The sequence below is a fragment of the Miscanthus floridulus genome, chromosome 8, assembly GCF_019320115.1.
Source record: "Miscanthus floridulus cultivar M001 chromosome 8, ASM1932011v1, whole genome shotgun sequence".
Lineage (NCBI taxonomy): Eukaryota > Viridiplantae > Streptophyta > Magnoliopsida > Poales > Poaceae > Miscanthus > Miscanthus floridulus.
Window position 1 is genome coordinate 153,607,876 of NC_089587.1, and position 13,002 is coordinate 153,620,877.

The 13,002-nt window shown below is 47.2% G+C and overlaps 1 protein-coding gene across 1 annotated transcript; it reads left to right on the plus strand.

Annotated features, from left to right (window-relative positions):
- The first annotated feature begins 569 nt into the window (after nt 1–569).
- On the plus strand, nt 570–5,144 carry LOC136473765 (uncharacterized). The gene is made up of 3 exons (XM_066471408.1): nt 570–1,264; nt 1,844–2,029; nt 4,233–5,144. Exons 1-3 carry the CDS (start codon nt 722–724, stop codon nt 4,539–4,541), a joined length of 1,038 nt encoding a protein of 345 aa, XP_066327505.1. The 5' UTR covers nt 570–721; the 3' UTR covers nt 4,542–5,144.
- The last annotated feature ends 7,858 nt before the right edge of the window (nt 5,145–13,002 follow it).

Here is a 13,002-nt window from a genome sequence, read left to right on the forward strand (position 1 = left end):
CTAACCATGGGGTCGTTCGGCTGATGATTTCTATAGTTATGGTTATGGCTGCCGTAGCTTTTGGTATAATATTTTATACCTGTCTGCTGCCGCCGCCATAGCCAGAAGAATACCTGCCGTTGCTTTTGCTACAATATTTTATATCAAGCCAGAGCCAAATCAACTGGAGGGACGGAGAGCGTGGAGTAAAAGAATTGGAAAAATAAATAAATGTATGGCAAAGCATGTTTTCACACGCGCAAGTTCAAATAGATGGTAACCCAGCTGGGTTGTGACACGAGCATTCCCAAATGGCCAAAATCTCAAATCGGGCAGGCCATGGCGGCTGAGCCTGTTCAAAATCTCAAATCGGGCAGGCCATGGCGGCTGAGCTGTTCAAGAGGCCGTAAATGATCGTGGATTATTTACTGTTGATTAGTTTGGTATAAGAGAAAAATACTATTTTTGATTGGAAGCGAGCCAACGTGCTAGCGCTACCTGGCGGTGATCAACAACTTCCCAGGTCGTCCTGTATCTGCATGGACAGGCTCACATCCCACTGGCACAGCCGCAAACCGCGCGCTCCCGTCTCAAAAGCAAAAAACACCCCTCGCGTGCCCCTTCAAACCTTCATCAAACACCCGTTGCGCAGCCCCCTCCCTCTCCTCACCTCCTCGGCTCCTCTCCCGCAGTCCCACTCCCACGCGCATTCCGCCGCGCGGCTCCCGAGAGAGAGAGAGAGATGGCCAGGCACGCCAAGACGGACTCCGACGTGACGAGCCTGGCGGCGTCCACGCCGCCGCGGTCCCCGCGCGGCCGCCCGGCCTACTACGTCCTCAGCCCCGCCGCCTCCCACCCGGACGTTCACCTGGGCGCCTCCGGCGGCGTCGCGGGGACCACCCCGGCCGAGTCTCCGCTCCACTACCACTTCCACCACCACCACCGTGGCTCGAGTGGCGGCGTCGGCGGCGGCGCCGGCGCCGGCATGCACCACTCGCGGGAGTCCTCCACGGGGCGGCTCCTCTTCTCCGACCAGCTCCGCTCCGGCGGCGACGTCGCCGCGGTGGTGAGCGTCCCCTGGCGCCGGCTCGGGCACGGCAGCGGCGCCGGCAGCGTCGGGGACGACGACGACGAGGACGCGTCCCTGATGCGCGGCGGCGGCTTCGCGGAGTCGCCGTGGCGGTGCTACGCGCTCGGCGCGTTCGCGTTCGTCGCCGTGTTCGCCTTCTTCCTGCTCGTGCTGTGGGGCGCCAGCAGGTCGTACAAGCCTCACGTCGTCGTCAAGGTCCGTCCCTCGTCACTCCCTCTTACTATGGCACTAGCCTCGGTTTGCTCTGTGTTCACTGAGAAACAAAAACTATCTGGTGTGCGAGTATAATACAATGCATCGTCTTCGAGTTCTTCGATTTGTCTTCATTTTCAAAACAAACTCTAAATTTATTAGACTGATTCTCTAGCAGCAACAGTACTATGTTCAGCTCTTCAATCCAGGGCAGTACTGTAATGTGCTCTACTACCTTTGTACACATGAGAAACATGTAGTACTTCCGAGCGTACAATGCCTCTCCATTCCATCCAAGAAAATAGCATTCCAAGACATTGCATTTTAACTGACCAGCAGTCTAGCATTTGCATCCAATCCAAGGAAACATTTTGGGTACCGAAACGTTTTGGAATTTGGAAGCTAGTCTGGCCAAGAAAAACAGCTGGCCGCCGCCGCGAAACCTGCATTCCTTATTTGTTGCAATTTATGGGCGACGGCGGCGCGCACAGATCGCGGCCGATTTTGCTTAGTACTCATCACGTCCGTTTGTGCGTGCCTTTGCTGACAATGGCTCTCCCGGTGCACTCACTGTCACTGCAGAGCGTGGTGTTCGAGTCGTACCACATCCAGGGCGGCACGGACCGGACGGGCGTCCCGACGAAGATGATGTCCGTGAACGCGACGGTGCGGCTGCGCTTCCGCAACCGGGGCACCTTCTTCAGCCTGCACGTCACGGCCACGCCGTTCCTCCTCTTCTACGGCGACCTCACCGTCGCCTCCGGAGACGTACGTACTACTCTACTCTACCATATCTATCTGATCTGCCCTCTTGAATGAATTGATTGTGAGAATCATTGCGATTTGCGTCGGGGGTGGGCGGTGTGCCTGGATTGGATCGGAAGGAGATGTGGACGGCCGCCGCTCAGATTAGGCAAGTGAATCCCCTGTGATTATTGCTATTGCTACTGCTAGTAACGGCCGGATGTGGCCAGCCTTTCAATTAGAAGATGGCGCGCTCATGTGAGGCGGCAATGGTTCGGGTTGCCTGTTCGTGTTTGGTTTCTGGATCGCTTTGGGCTGGATGGCGCTGGTTCGTTGTGAGAGGAAAACACCGTTGGCTGGTTGATTTGGACCGGTCGAAACCAACACGCGCTGGTCTCGTGTGCACCAGAACAGGTCGAATAAAAATTAAAAAGGGGTACTTTGTGTGCTAACGTATGAAACAGAGAGATAAATGGAGAGAATGCAGACAGATACTTCTAGACTCTAGAGAAATACGTACTACTAGGGAGGAGGTTACACAGAAATAGAATGGCTTCGTCGTAGTCGATCAGCAGAGATGGTATGTAAAGCTATGCCGAGGCCATGTGATTGGGGTTTTATTAGGTGGTCTTCTTGACTGGCTTTATGGGGGGCAGCCAAATGGAACTTCATTATCCTGGCCGTAATCCCACGCGCCGTGGAATTTTTGCCGGCGCTTCAGCGTTCCCACGAACATTTCGGCAGTGCCGTGCCCTAGGCCTAGCAGCAGCCTAGGGTGCCGCTGGTATGCGGTGGTAGTACTATATCCTATGACCTACTCCGGAGTAGGTAATGGAGCAAGCGAACCTGTTCTCCATTGTTTTTGAACTTTTACAGTGGTAACTTGCGCCGTTCGTACAACCTGTTTGAAAAACCGGCGTCCAATCTTGTCACGTTCGACCAGAGTGGCGTCGCCCATTGTCAATCGTTGGTTCCTCGATCCAGAGACCAGGCCGTCAGATGATTTCTGACTTGGCGGCCTAGACATGAATTGGCCCATGAGTGCGCATTCACGTACAAACATCACGCACGCACGAAATGCCCCTAGAGAAAACTCGTGATTCAGAAGGGAACAAAATCATCTGTCAGTTCACCGCCAAAAACAAAGGACATCCTTAAATCACTTGCCTAGTTGCCTCACATGTGTGCAATATTTGCATGCAGATGTAGGGAAAAAATCGGGGTTTTTCATAATGGACTAGAGCACCGTGCCAATTGTACAAGCCGGTTATCCGTTGGTCTTGCATACCCAATTGTGAGTGAAACTGGGAATGCAATAACACACGCGGACTCAGGCCTCGTTTAGTTTGCAAAAAGTTTTTCGAAAAAGTGCCACAGTTCACATCGCCATCACATCGAATATTGTGATACTGTGTATGAAGCATTAAATGTAGATGAAAAAAAAATTAATTGCACAGTTGGTTGTAAATCGCAAGACGAACCTTTTGAGCCTAATTAGTTCATAATTAAATCCTAATTCTCAACTAAAAACGAAAGTATCGTAGCCACAGCACCAATGACATGACAGTGGTCTTATCCGCGGGTGGCCATGGCGTCCACGTGACTCGAGCCAGAGAGGTCGCCCCGCCATTAACGACTTTTCCCTCCTCCAGTGTCCAATCCAAGGAAGGACCGGCCGGTACCCGGTACGGCAGCCAGTGTCACTGTGGTGATTGTCAGTACAGAGTAGCCAATAGTCTTTGCTGCAGCCCACTGCCGCAGCATGGTCCGTGCAGCAGGAGCTCCTGCGCCGCACTGCCACAGCCCGGTGTGATGTCGCAGTCGCTGTGTGCAGGCATTTGTGTCGGACCTTTCAACGCCAAAAAGGACGCGCCTTTATCACTGTTTTCCTGGGTTTCAGACGTCATGGCTTTTACGCTTTTGCTGCTCCCTGTGAGAATCCTATGGTGGACAGGATGATGGCCCCCAGTGCGCAGCGACCCAGCGCCATCATGGGCTCTGATATGGCTTTTGCCTTTAAGTTACTGTTCATTTCCCTACAATTTTATCTTCTGGTTTTGGATCACACGGCCAAAAGCGTCATTACCTTTTTTTTCACAGTAGATAGCTCCTCCTGTTTGCCAGCAGTTAATCGTGTTCATAAATCATAGATGATGCATGCTTTGAGTCAATGTGAACTGAACTGACGTGTTGTGACTGACGCTCATGGCGTCATGCACTCATGCAGATGGCGGAGTTCTACCAGCCGCGGAAGAGCGGGCGGATGGTGACGGTGTCCGTGGTGGGCAAGCAGGTCCCGCTCTACGGCGCGGGCGCCAGCCTGCACAGCAAGCCCAACAACGGCCGCCTCGGCCCCGCGGTGGTGCCCGTCCGGCTCGGCTTCGTGCTGCGCGCGCGCGCCCACATCCTCGGCCTCCTCGTCAAGTCCAAGTTCTACCGCCGCGTGCACTGCCGCCTCGACATCCGGGAGGCGCACCTCGGCAGGCCCGCCCGCGGCGTCGCCTCCGGCTGCGAGTACCACGACGGGCTCCGATGATCGATTGTTCCTGCCGTCGTTGGGTCGGGTCGCCGGGTCGGGCAGGGTTTGTTGAACTGGGACCTGCGTTGTGGACGAACTGATAATCGATTCGTGACAGGAAAAACGAACCGTTCTAATGTAACGGGGGCGTCGACAGAACACAGATTGTGGGCGCACCTTGGCTAATGCGACGAGTATTGCATAGATTCCTCTGCTGAAACTATGAAGAACCTAGCAGTGACAAGGGCCAAGGGCCAGCGCAGTGCCGGTCAGAGGTCAAAGCGAGGATTAGACAGTGGAGCGGGTAAGGCCGATCAGATTAGGGGGTGTTTGCTTCTTTAGCTTGCTTCTAAAATTCAGGTCTCATCGAATGTTTAGATATTAATAAGGAGTATTAAATAATGATTAATTACAAAATCAATTTTATAGATGTAGGCTAATTTACGAGACGAATTTTTGAAGCCTAATTAGTCCGTCATTAGCATATGTTTACTGTAGCACCAAGTTGTCAAATTATCGACTAATTAGGCTTAAAAGATTCATCTCGTAAATTAGTCGTAAGTTGTGTAATTAGTTTCGTAATTAGTTTATATTTAATGCTTTATGCATGTGTCCAAACATTCGATGTGACAGGAATTTTAGGAGGTCCTGTTGAAACTAAATAGACCCTTGTTATAGGATTCAAGGTCGAAAGCATTTGATATAAAGAGGGGGAAAATCCATTTTACCTCGATTAACTAACTTGCTGTGGTCTAATTTTGAAGGCGGATATATTATCTCCTAGACTCTAAAAATAGTTCAAATTTCCTCCCTAGTTTTGAAGACGGTTTTATCTTGTTTTTTTAGTTGCAAAGTTTGTAAACCACAAAAATGGAAAGTTTTTAAATTTTTTGATAAAAAATCATTGAGATAGATTGGGATATGAAGGATGGAAATAAAATATTTTGATCTTGTGAAAATGCCTCAAGAAGTCTTGAAAAATTGATTTAACACTAGGAAATTTCAAAAAAAAATTCTAAAAATCTAGAAAATTAAAAAAACATTATAAGTGATATCTAAACATGTTTTAAAAACTTTGCACATCAAAAGTACGAGATGCAACTAACATGAATGGGACCGGTGCATACATTAATTCAAAAGCATTCTATGCATGTGGGATGGTTGCATCTTATGTTTTTTTTATTGTGGAGAACTTTCAAACATACTCAAGCACCAATAAGAATGTTTTGGAAAAGTCATGGATTTTTAGGATATTTTTCTATTTTCCTAAAGCTAAATCTAATTTTTGAACCAATTACATATATTCTCGGAAGCTCTAAATATTTTATGTATATTCCATGTATCCCAATCTATCTCTATGATTTTTAGTAGAATTTTCTAAAGCTTAGAAACATTCTATGTGGTTTAATAAGCTTTTATCAAGTACTAGTAGACATACACGTGCGGCACACACGTGTCCATAAAAATATCTTTTTAAAAATAATAAAAGTAAAATTCAATTTTTAGTTTGTTTTTGTAACAATGCAAACCATCAAGGCAAGAATATTGTCATCATACTATAACTGGATTGAAATTATCAATTTTCATTGAAATCAGACCTTTTCTCACCATTCAACGTGTCTTCTATAATAATATTTAGATGCCTTTTCTCAGAACCAATTTTAACTCCTCTTTTAAGTTGTCTATAATAATTTCTTGAATAATCAACCACTAATTTCAAAAGTAAATTAACAAACCAACTTCAGCAAGATATATGAAATGATAAGGCGATAATAACACAAAGAAACAATAAATTCTCAACCGACATCAGTCCAATATAATATGGATAAGAAAACATTAACATGACGTAATAAACATCTAGAGTGGCAGAAGATAAAATTTATTGGGGGCATACAGGTGCTCTCATTTGCATCAGTAGATGTACTCAAATTGGAGTTGAAATCAACTTGATCTTATGTCTATCCATTGGAGTTGTGGTTGTAGTTGGAATATGCTTGATCTGATGCTTATTATCCATTGAAGTTGGAGTTGGAGTCGGCCTGATCTGATGTTTATCCATCACTCTTGAAGTTGGTACTGGCTTGATAACTGGACCCATGGAGCATGGGACTTTTTTCTTAAATATCTTTGTCATTTGCTATAGAACTGCAAATGTTTCTTATAGTCAGACATGACAGGAAAGTGATGGTATTGAGATATAAATAAATTGATATAGTCCATTGAATGACAGAAAGAAACTTCATTTGTCATGTGCCTTTCAACAGATTTTGAGCAACACCGAACTGGTGCCACCATATTATGATATTATGGGAAGGAAGTTTGGCGTCATGAAATTTGGCAGCTAAGTATAGCGATCCAACAGCTATGCAGTGTGGTTTGAACTGCACAACTAAAGTAGCCAGAAGCCTGCATGTATAAGTGTCGAACCAGCTCAGAGGGGGGTAAAAAGAGCCTGCCAATTTCAAGAAGAATATTTAACAGAGTAGCTCAAGTATACGTCCTTCTGGACGATCCCCAGATTCTTCAGAGCAGGTTTTAGAGGTTCATAAATGGTTGAAAGAATCCCCACTCATCTTATTAAGCCTTTTTCTTAGCCCGCTTAGCTTCCGTGCCCAGATAGACTTTTACTATACTATAAAAGAGAGCTAGATGATCTGTTATCAAGTGAGAAGAAAGGCAGGTCCAGAATGCCGTTGATAGGCCTAAGTCCCTCACCTAGAGTCATCGTCGGAGGAAAATCGGTAACCTAACCTACAGGAGTAGAAAATGAAGTAGGTCCAGGTATGATCAAGCTCTGTCGTGAGCCGGTGCTTGATCCGTGGTTGAGGATGCCGATGCCTCTCAAATTAGCGAAAAGGCCTCCCGAACGATAAAAAACAGGCTAGGCTTGCGAGCCCGCCTTCCCTAATGAGAAAGAAAAGTAGAACTATTATAGCATTTACTATAAGCTGGGAACTCTTTCTGACTAAAGAAAAAAAGGAAGCAAAGCTATATTTTGATCCAAGCCCTAGGTTTGGCTCACGCCCAGAAACCTATAGTACAAGGGTCGGTGGAGGGGACCCTGAGACCTATGGGATGAGATTCTGAGGACTGAGAAGGCAAGATGGATATCAAAGGATTCTCTTCGGTCAGGGCTTGTATAGGCTCTTCAAGACGAATGGTATCGATGCACTGCTCTCAGGCGAGATTGAACACGAAAAAGGTGCATCAAGGCGTGAATAAGGAAGAAGTCACCTTTGTCGGTTTTCAAATTGAGGACCAACTGTGCTCCGAAAGTGAGAGAAGAGATCTGACTCGCCGACATCCACATCAAGAGAAATAGACGAAGCAGCTCAAGCAGAGCTAGAAACAGAAGCCGAAGCAGCATCTTCTTCCTTTTTCCATACAGAGAAAGGTGCCTTCGCTTATAAGGCCTTTCTTTTCTTTCTTTTATTTGATTCCTTAGAAGAAATTGGAAGAAAACCGTAGCGAAATGGTTGAACCTTATCGAAGTATTTTTGGTTCATTACAACCTGATCCTATTGAGAATCAGAGAATAGGAACAATAGGAACGAAGTAGCTCGCCTAAAGAGGAACTACAATGATTCTTTACTTCGATCAAGAAAGAGCTTTCTCAATAGAGTTGCTTACTACGAAAAGAAAGATGCCCCACTAGTCCGATTAGATGAATCACTAGCCCTTATTCTCAGTCACTGATTCAAGAACGAATACCGAGACGGCCGTTCCCTTGCCGGTCTACTGCCTGATGGCTTTACATCGCTAAAGAATCTGTAATGGACAGCAAGGACTTTGAATCAAGAAAAGTACCAATTCGATTGGAAATGTACGTTCCTGTGGGAGTCGAACCCACCGCATAGGTGCCTTGTTCTACCGAGAGATGAACTAAGGAGTGGCAACCCCTACATCTGTTCTTTGTACCACCCAGAAGGGCACGAGAGAAAAAACAAAACCAATAAAAGATCAGACGAGACAGAATTGGTAACGTGAATGTCTTTTTGTCTTCTTGCCTGAGTTTCATATAAAAAACCTGGCTTTCCAAAAAAAGTACTGATTGAGACAGGCTTCCCCTTTTCTGATGGATATCCCTAGTCTCTTACTTACAGAATTTCTTGTCTACTGGCTGGAAACTTGAAAGGATTACCATTGGATCGAAGGCAGAAGAACTTTTAGGATTGGCTAGAGGGGAACTATGAACTACTCCCCCAATCCCATTGGCTGCAGGGGAACCCTATGTTATTAGAAAGTCTTCATTCATTCAGAATCTTTTAGAATATCGCTTATTACAGGTATCTTTCAAATTCCATTTACTATATATATACGTATCTTTCCCTATGAGCTATTCCCTTTGCTTTCAATATGTCTTGTGCCACTCCAGCTTTCACTCAAGCCATTCTTTGCCTGTCGACCCTCACTCTTCCTCTTGCTTCCTTAGTCTCGAGCATAAAGAAGGCACCGAAAAACTGGTGGCAAAGGAAAGGTATACTTTTCACAGCCGACAAGCTTTCATTTAAGCCCTAAAGAACTAGCTTCTTGGCGAACTTACTTACTCGATCATCGGCTTTTAGAGGATTCCCCCACTTAAGAATAAAGGGGCATAGACTACGCAAGGGCTACGTTCACTTGATGGACCGTAGACCTTCTCGGTAAAACAGAGCAAAGGTAATCACGCTACTCTGACTCTCGATTGTTGAGAAGGAAGCGATGGCTCCTCGCACCATCAGTGGACTTGCCCGCGAAATGGCCCACAGCGGCCACATCCGCCATGAAAACTACGAGTTCACCGGTGTTGTAACACCCTCAGTGTTACACTGTACAATCTTTTGCTAAAACACTGCATGTGCATCATGTTTATGTGATAATGTATGAATTATAGAATGTAAATAAATTCTTGTCACTCAAAACGTTCATCGGAAACGTGAAACGAATGTTATGTTTCATGTCGCGTTATATCGCTTAGAGTTCTAAACAAATTTTTATTGAACGAAAATGCTATAGAACGCATACCCGGTACTTTAATAAAGTTTGTAGTACGAACTTCGTAGGTGGCGGTGAAATACTTGCGATCGAGAAAGGGATTCCCTAGCTAGCATGGTTGGTAGCTTGGAAATCGAAGTTGGCACAAATCCGAGCGAGCCATAATCAAATTTCTTAAGTTAGAAAACAGTGTGACGAGGCTACGTTTGGGAATTTTTATAGGAGAATTGGGTTAAGCAGTGGCATGGTCTTAGGGTTTGTTTTAGTAGCTTGACATACCATCTCGAGCATTAAATAGTTGGTTTAGCAATTGGATCATTGAGTTGGATTTTTTAGCAGCTTTAAAAGTCGTGCATGGCACGTTCCGGCCTGTGTCAGCGTCTAGACACGGTCAGTTCGGCTCAGCGTCGTGGCTCTAGATTGCCCTGGCGCGCGCACCCGCCCCACTATTGCCGTGCCCTGGCGCGCACACCCACTCCACCACTGTCGCGCTCATGCACGCGCTCGCACACACATGTGCACGCTGCGCCCGGTGACCTGGCCACTTGGCCACCACCGCCATCGTCGCGGGCCCACTGCTCTGGCTCGGTCACTGCTGCCGCTTCGTCGTGTCGTTGACCCCGTGGGTCATGTCACTGAGCTACTGCTAGCCGCGACCACTTGCACGAAGTCACCGGCGTGCGCTCTACCACCACCGTCGCGTCCGCCTGCTGCTCTGCCGCCTCGCGCTCGCCTGTGTGGTGCCATATGCGCATGGCCACACTTGGCCCTACCACACATCGCCTTGCCGCACGTGGGCTTGCCCTATCTGCCTTGCCATCACATCGGTGCTCGACGACGCTGCGCTGCTACCTTCTTAGACCAGTGCCATCCACTACGGCGCGCCGAGCCAAGCCACCATCGTCGGCTTGCGGTTTATGGCCGTGCGGCCCACCATCCTGAGCGCGTTGGCCGTTTCCCCCATTGCCCTATAGTCGTACGCGATTGTGCATTGATTGACAGCCATGTCCCACCATGACAACGACGAGCCAAGCCTTGCCTGTCTTCCCTTGTTCCTCTGTCGCCGTCGTCGCTGGACCCGCTCCTCCCAATTCAGGTCAATGGAGTCACCTCGGTCCAATTAATCTTACCCGCTACTCCGTCGTGTAGCCAACCAACCACCCAACCCTAGCTTGTAGTGAGCATTGCTGTGCCATGCCCCAATTTAGGGTTTTCCTCTCATCGGGTCGTTAAGACCACCGTGGCACGCATCGAAGGCGAAGCTCCCAATTCCTGTGCTGCTCACGTTAATTCATTGCACCGCCAACTTCGCCTCTACCTACTCATCACCCTGCGCACCTTTGCCTGATCACTACCACTGCCTAGCCACTCTTGACATAGCCTTGCCACCGCCGTGTGCCACCGCATCGTCTGTGCGCACGCGGCCAGCTCGGCTCAGGCTGCCTCCGATCGAACCACCACCTTGTCTGTGTCCGTGGTGAGTTCCTGGAGCTCACTAGCTACCCTAATTTCTCTAGCGTTGTTGTAGCTCACCGGAACGTCGCTGTTTTCAGTGCAGGAGCTGCGCCACCGTGGTCCGGCCCTGCTATGGTGTCCCAGCTCATGCTTCCTTCGCCCAGTGCTTCGCGTTCACGTCTAGACAGGTATTGGCTCCGTAGATAGGGCGGGGAAGGGCTGGCCTGGCCAGCGTAGCCACCCGGTGCCAGCGTCGCCGTGCCGGTGCGTGCATGGGGGCCCATGGGTATGGCCGTGGTAAAGATAGAAAGAGGAAGGGGCGTAGTTGTAAGAGAGCAGACTAGCAGAATAGTGATCTTAGTGCTCGCGTGATTATCGGGTAGGCCAAGGGTGTTTTCATGAAATGACCGGTGCACATGGGTCTCCCCGCGTTGGTGTGCTACGCGTGCGCACGCAGAGCACCGGGGTGGGCTGGGCTGCTCGCTCGCGAGCCGTGCTGAGGAATTCGGTTTCTCCATGTTCAGTGAATTAATAAATGTTTAATCAATTTAGCTGGGAGTTGATCTTTGTAAAATTATAGAAAAATTTGTAGGTGTCCAAAAATAGTGAAACAAAATTTGTTAGGTTCACAAAAATACTATCTATCTGTTGGTATAGTTAGTGTACAGTTAGCTATGATAATGATAGGTTCATAAATTCAATTTAGAAAGTTTAGTATTAGTTAGCTTAATATTTGTAGGAATTTTTGTGGCAAATCGGTGATAGCTTTAGCCATAAATTTTTTATAGTAGGCTCATTAGATTATTATGTACTCACTGTAAATTTTGTAGCCCTAGAGTAGGTTGATAAATAGAGTAGCTAGTACTCCCTGTTGAATCATATATAGAGTAAATCGGTATTAAAAGTAAGGATACCTTTAGTTGCTAAGATAATATATGCTATGCTTCATACTTGTTAGTGGTAACAGTAGGTAACTTAGCATCTTAGTCGGTAGAGCTAGTTCCATAGCTTGATAGATGTATTTTTATTTTAAGAGTTGTTGTTGCCGTATTACTAAGTGTTGCATCATCATTTCATGCATGTAGATCACGAGTTGGTAGAGTTTGTGCCTATGAATGAATAGGACTATGAGGTGGTCATTGAGGAGTATGAGGAGAAGATTCTCGTATAAGAGGGAGCCCCGAAGCCGATCGATGCTGACTTTGTTGACCCGCTGTCTGCCCAAGGCAAGCCTCGGTGCATAACCCCTATTTTGAATGATCAATGAATATACATATAATGTGCATTTACGTTACAGGCATTTTATAGAAACTGCATGCATAAAAATATCTACCTATGAGTCCTACTAGTGTAGGTCAAGTAGCTGCTATGCTCAGGATTTCGGTATCGTGAGTAACCTGTCGTTACTCACAATAGGTGATAATTATGATCACTCATGATAAAATGGTGAAAAGGAAACCGGTGATCGGGCAGGGATGTGGTTTGGGTATCGGTGGGTGTAGGAGGTTGTGTCCTGCGGCCAACAGGGCATAGCTTGGTTACACTTTTTTCCTGTTTGTATCGGTTAAGGACCGGCCATTACATAAGTCTCAGGACAAGTCATAGATTTATTATCCCAAGCACATACTTGGATATGGGCGTAGGGAAGACTTGTTGCTCTCTTGTCGTGGGTTTTGGCTCTTTCTAGACCGACTGATTGGAGATGGGGATGGTGGAGGTCCTTGCACCGCACTAAGTCCGAGACTTAGGAGCGGGGGCTTAGAGTTCAAGTTTGGATGGGAACCTGGACCCCATGATAGGAGGGTGATGGGTTGGTCTTGCTTATGCCTGGGGTACAAGCGGGGCGTGTGTTTTCGGGGTAATCAGCTGGGGGCATTGATTCATGAATCACCATGCAATTCGGTACGACTTATTTGGGGTCTAGCACCATAGTAAGAACTGAAAGATGGAAGGTGATAAAATGGAACTGATTGCTCAACTCTTGCTTGAAAGTAGAACATGTGCTTACATAGAATGGCTAGATAATAAATTAATCATAGCTGCTAATAAT

What these genes read in the sequence shown, in the direction of transcription:
- LOC136473765 (XM_066471408.1), top strand. Translation starts at nt 722, where the DNA reads ATGGCCAGGCACGCCAAGACGGACTCCGACGTGACGAGCCTGGCGGCG. An exon ending in AGCCTCACGTCGTCGTCAAG is followed by an intron (nt 1,265 to 1,843) that starts GTCCGTCCCTCG and finishes CTGTCACTGCAG; the next exon opens with AGCGTGGTGTTCGAGTCGTA. An exon ending in TCACCGTCGCCTCCGGAGAC is followed by an intron (nt 2,030 to 4,232) that starts GTACGTACTACT and finishes GCACTCATGCAG; the next exon opens with ATGGCGGAGTTCTACCAGCC.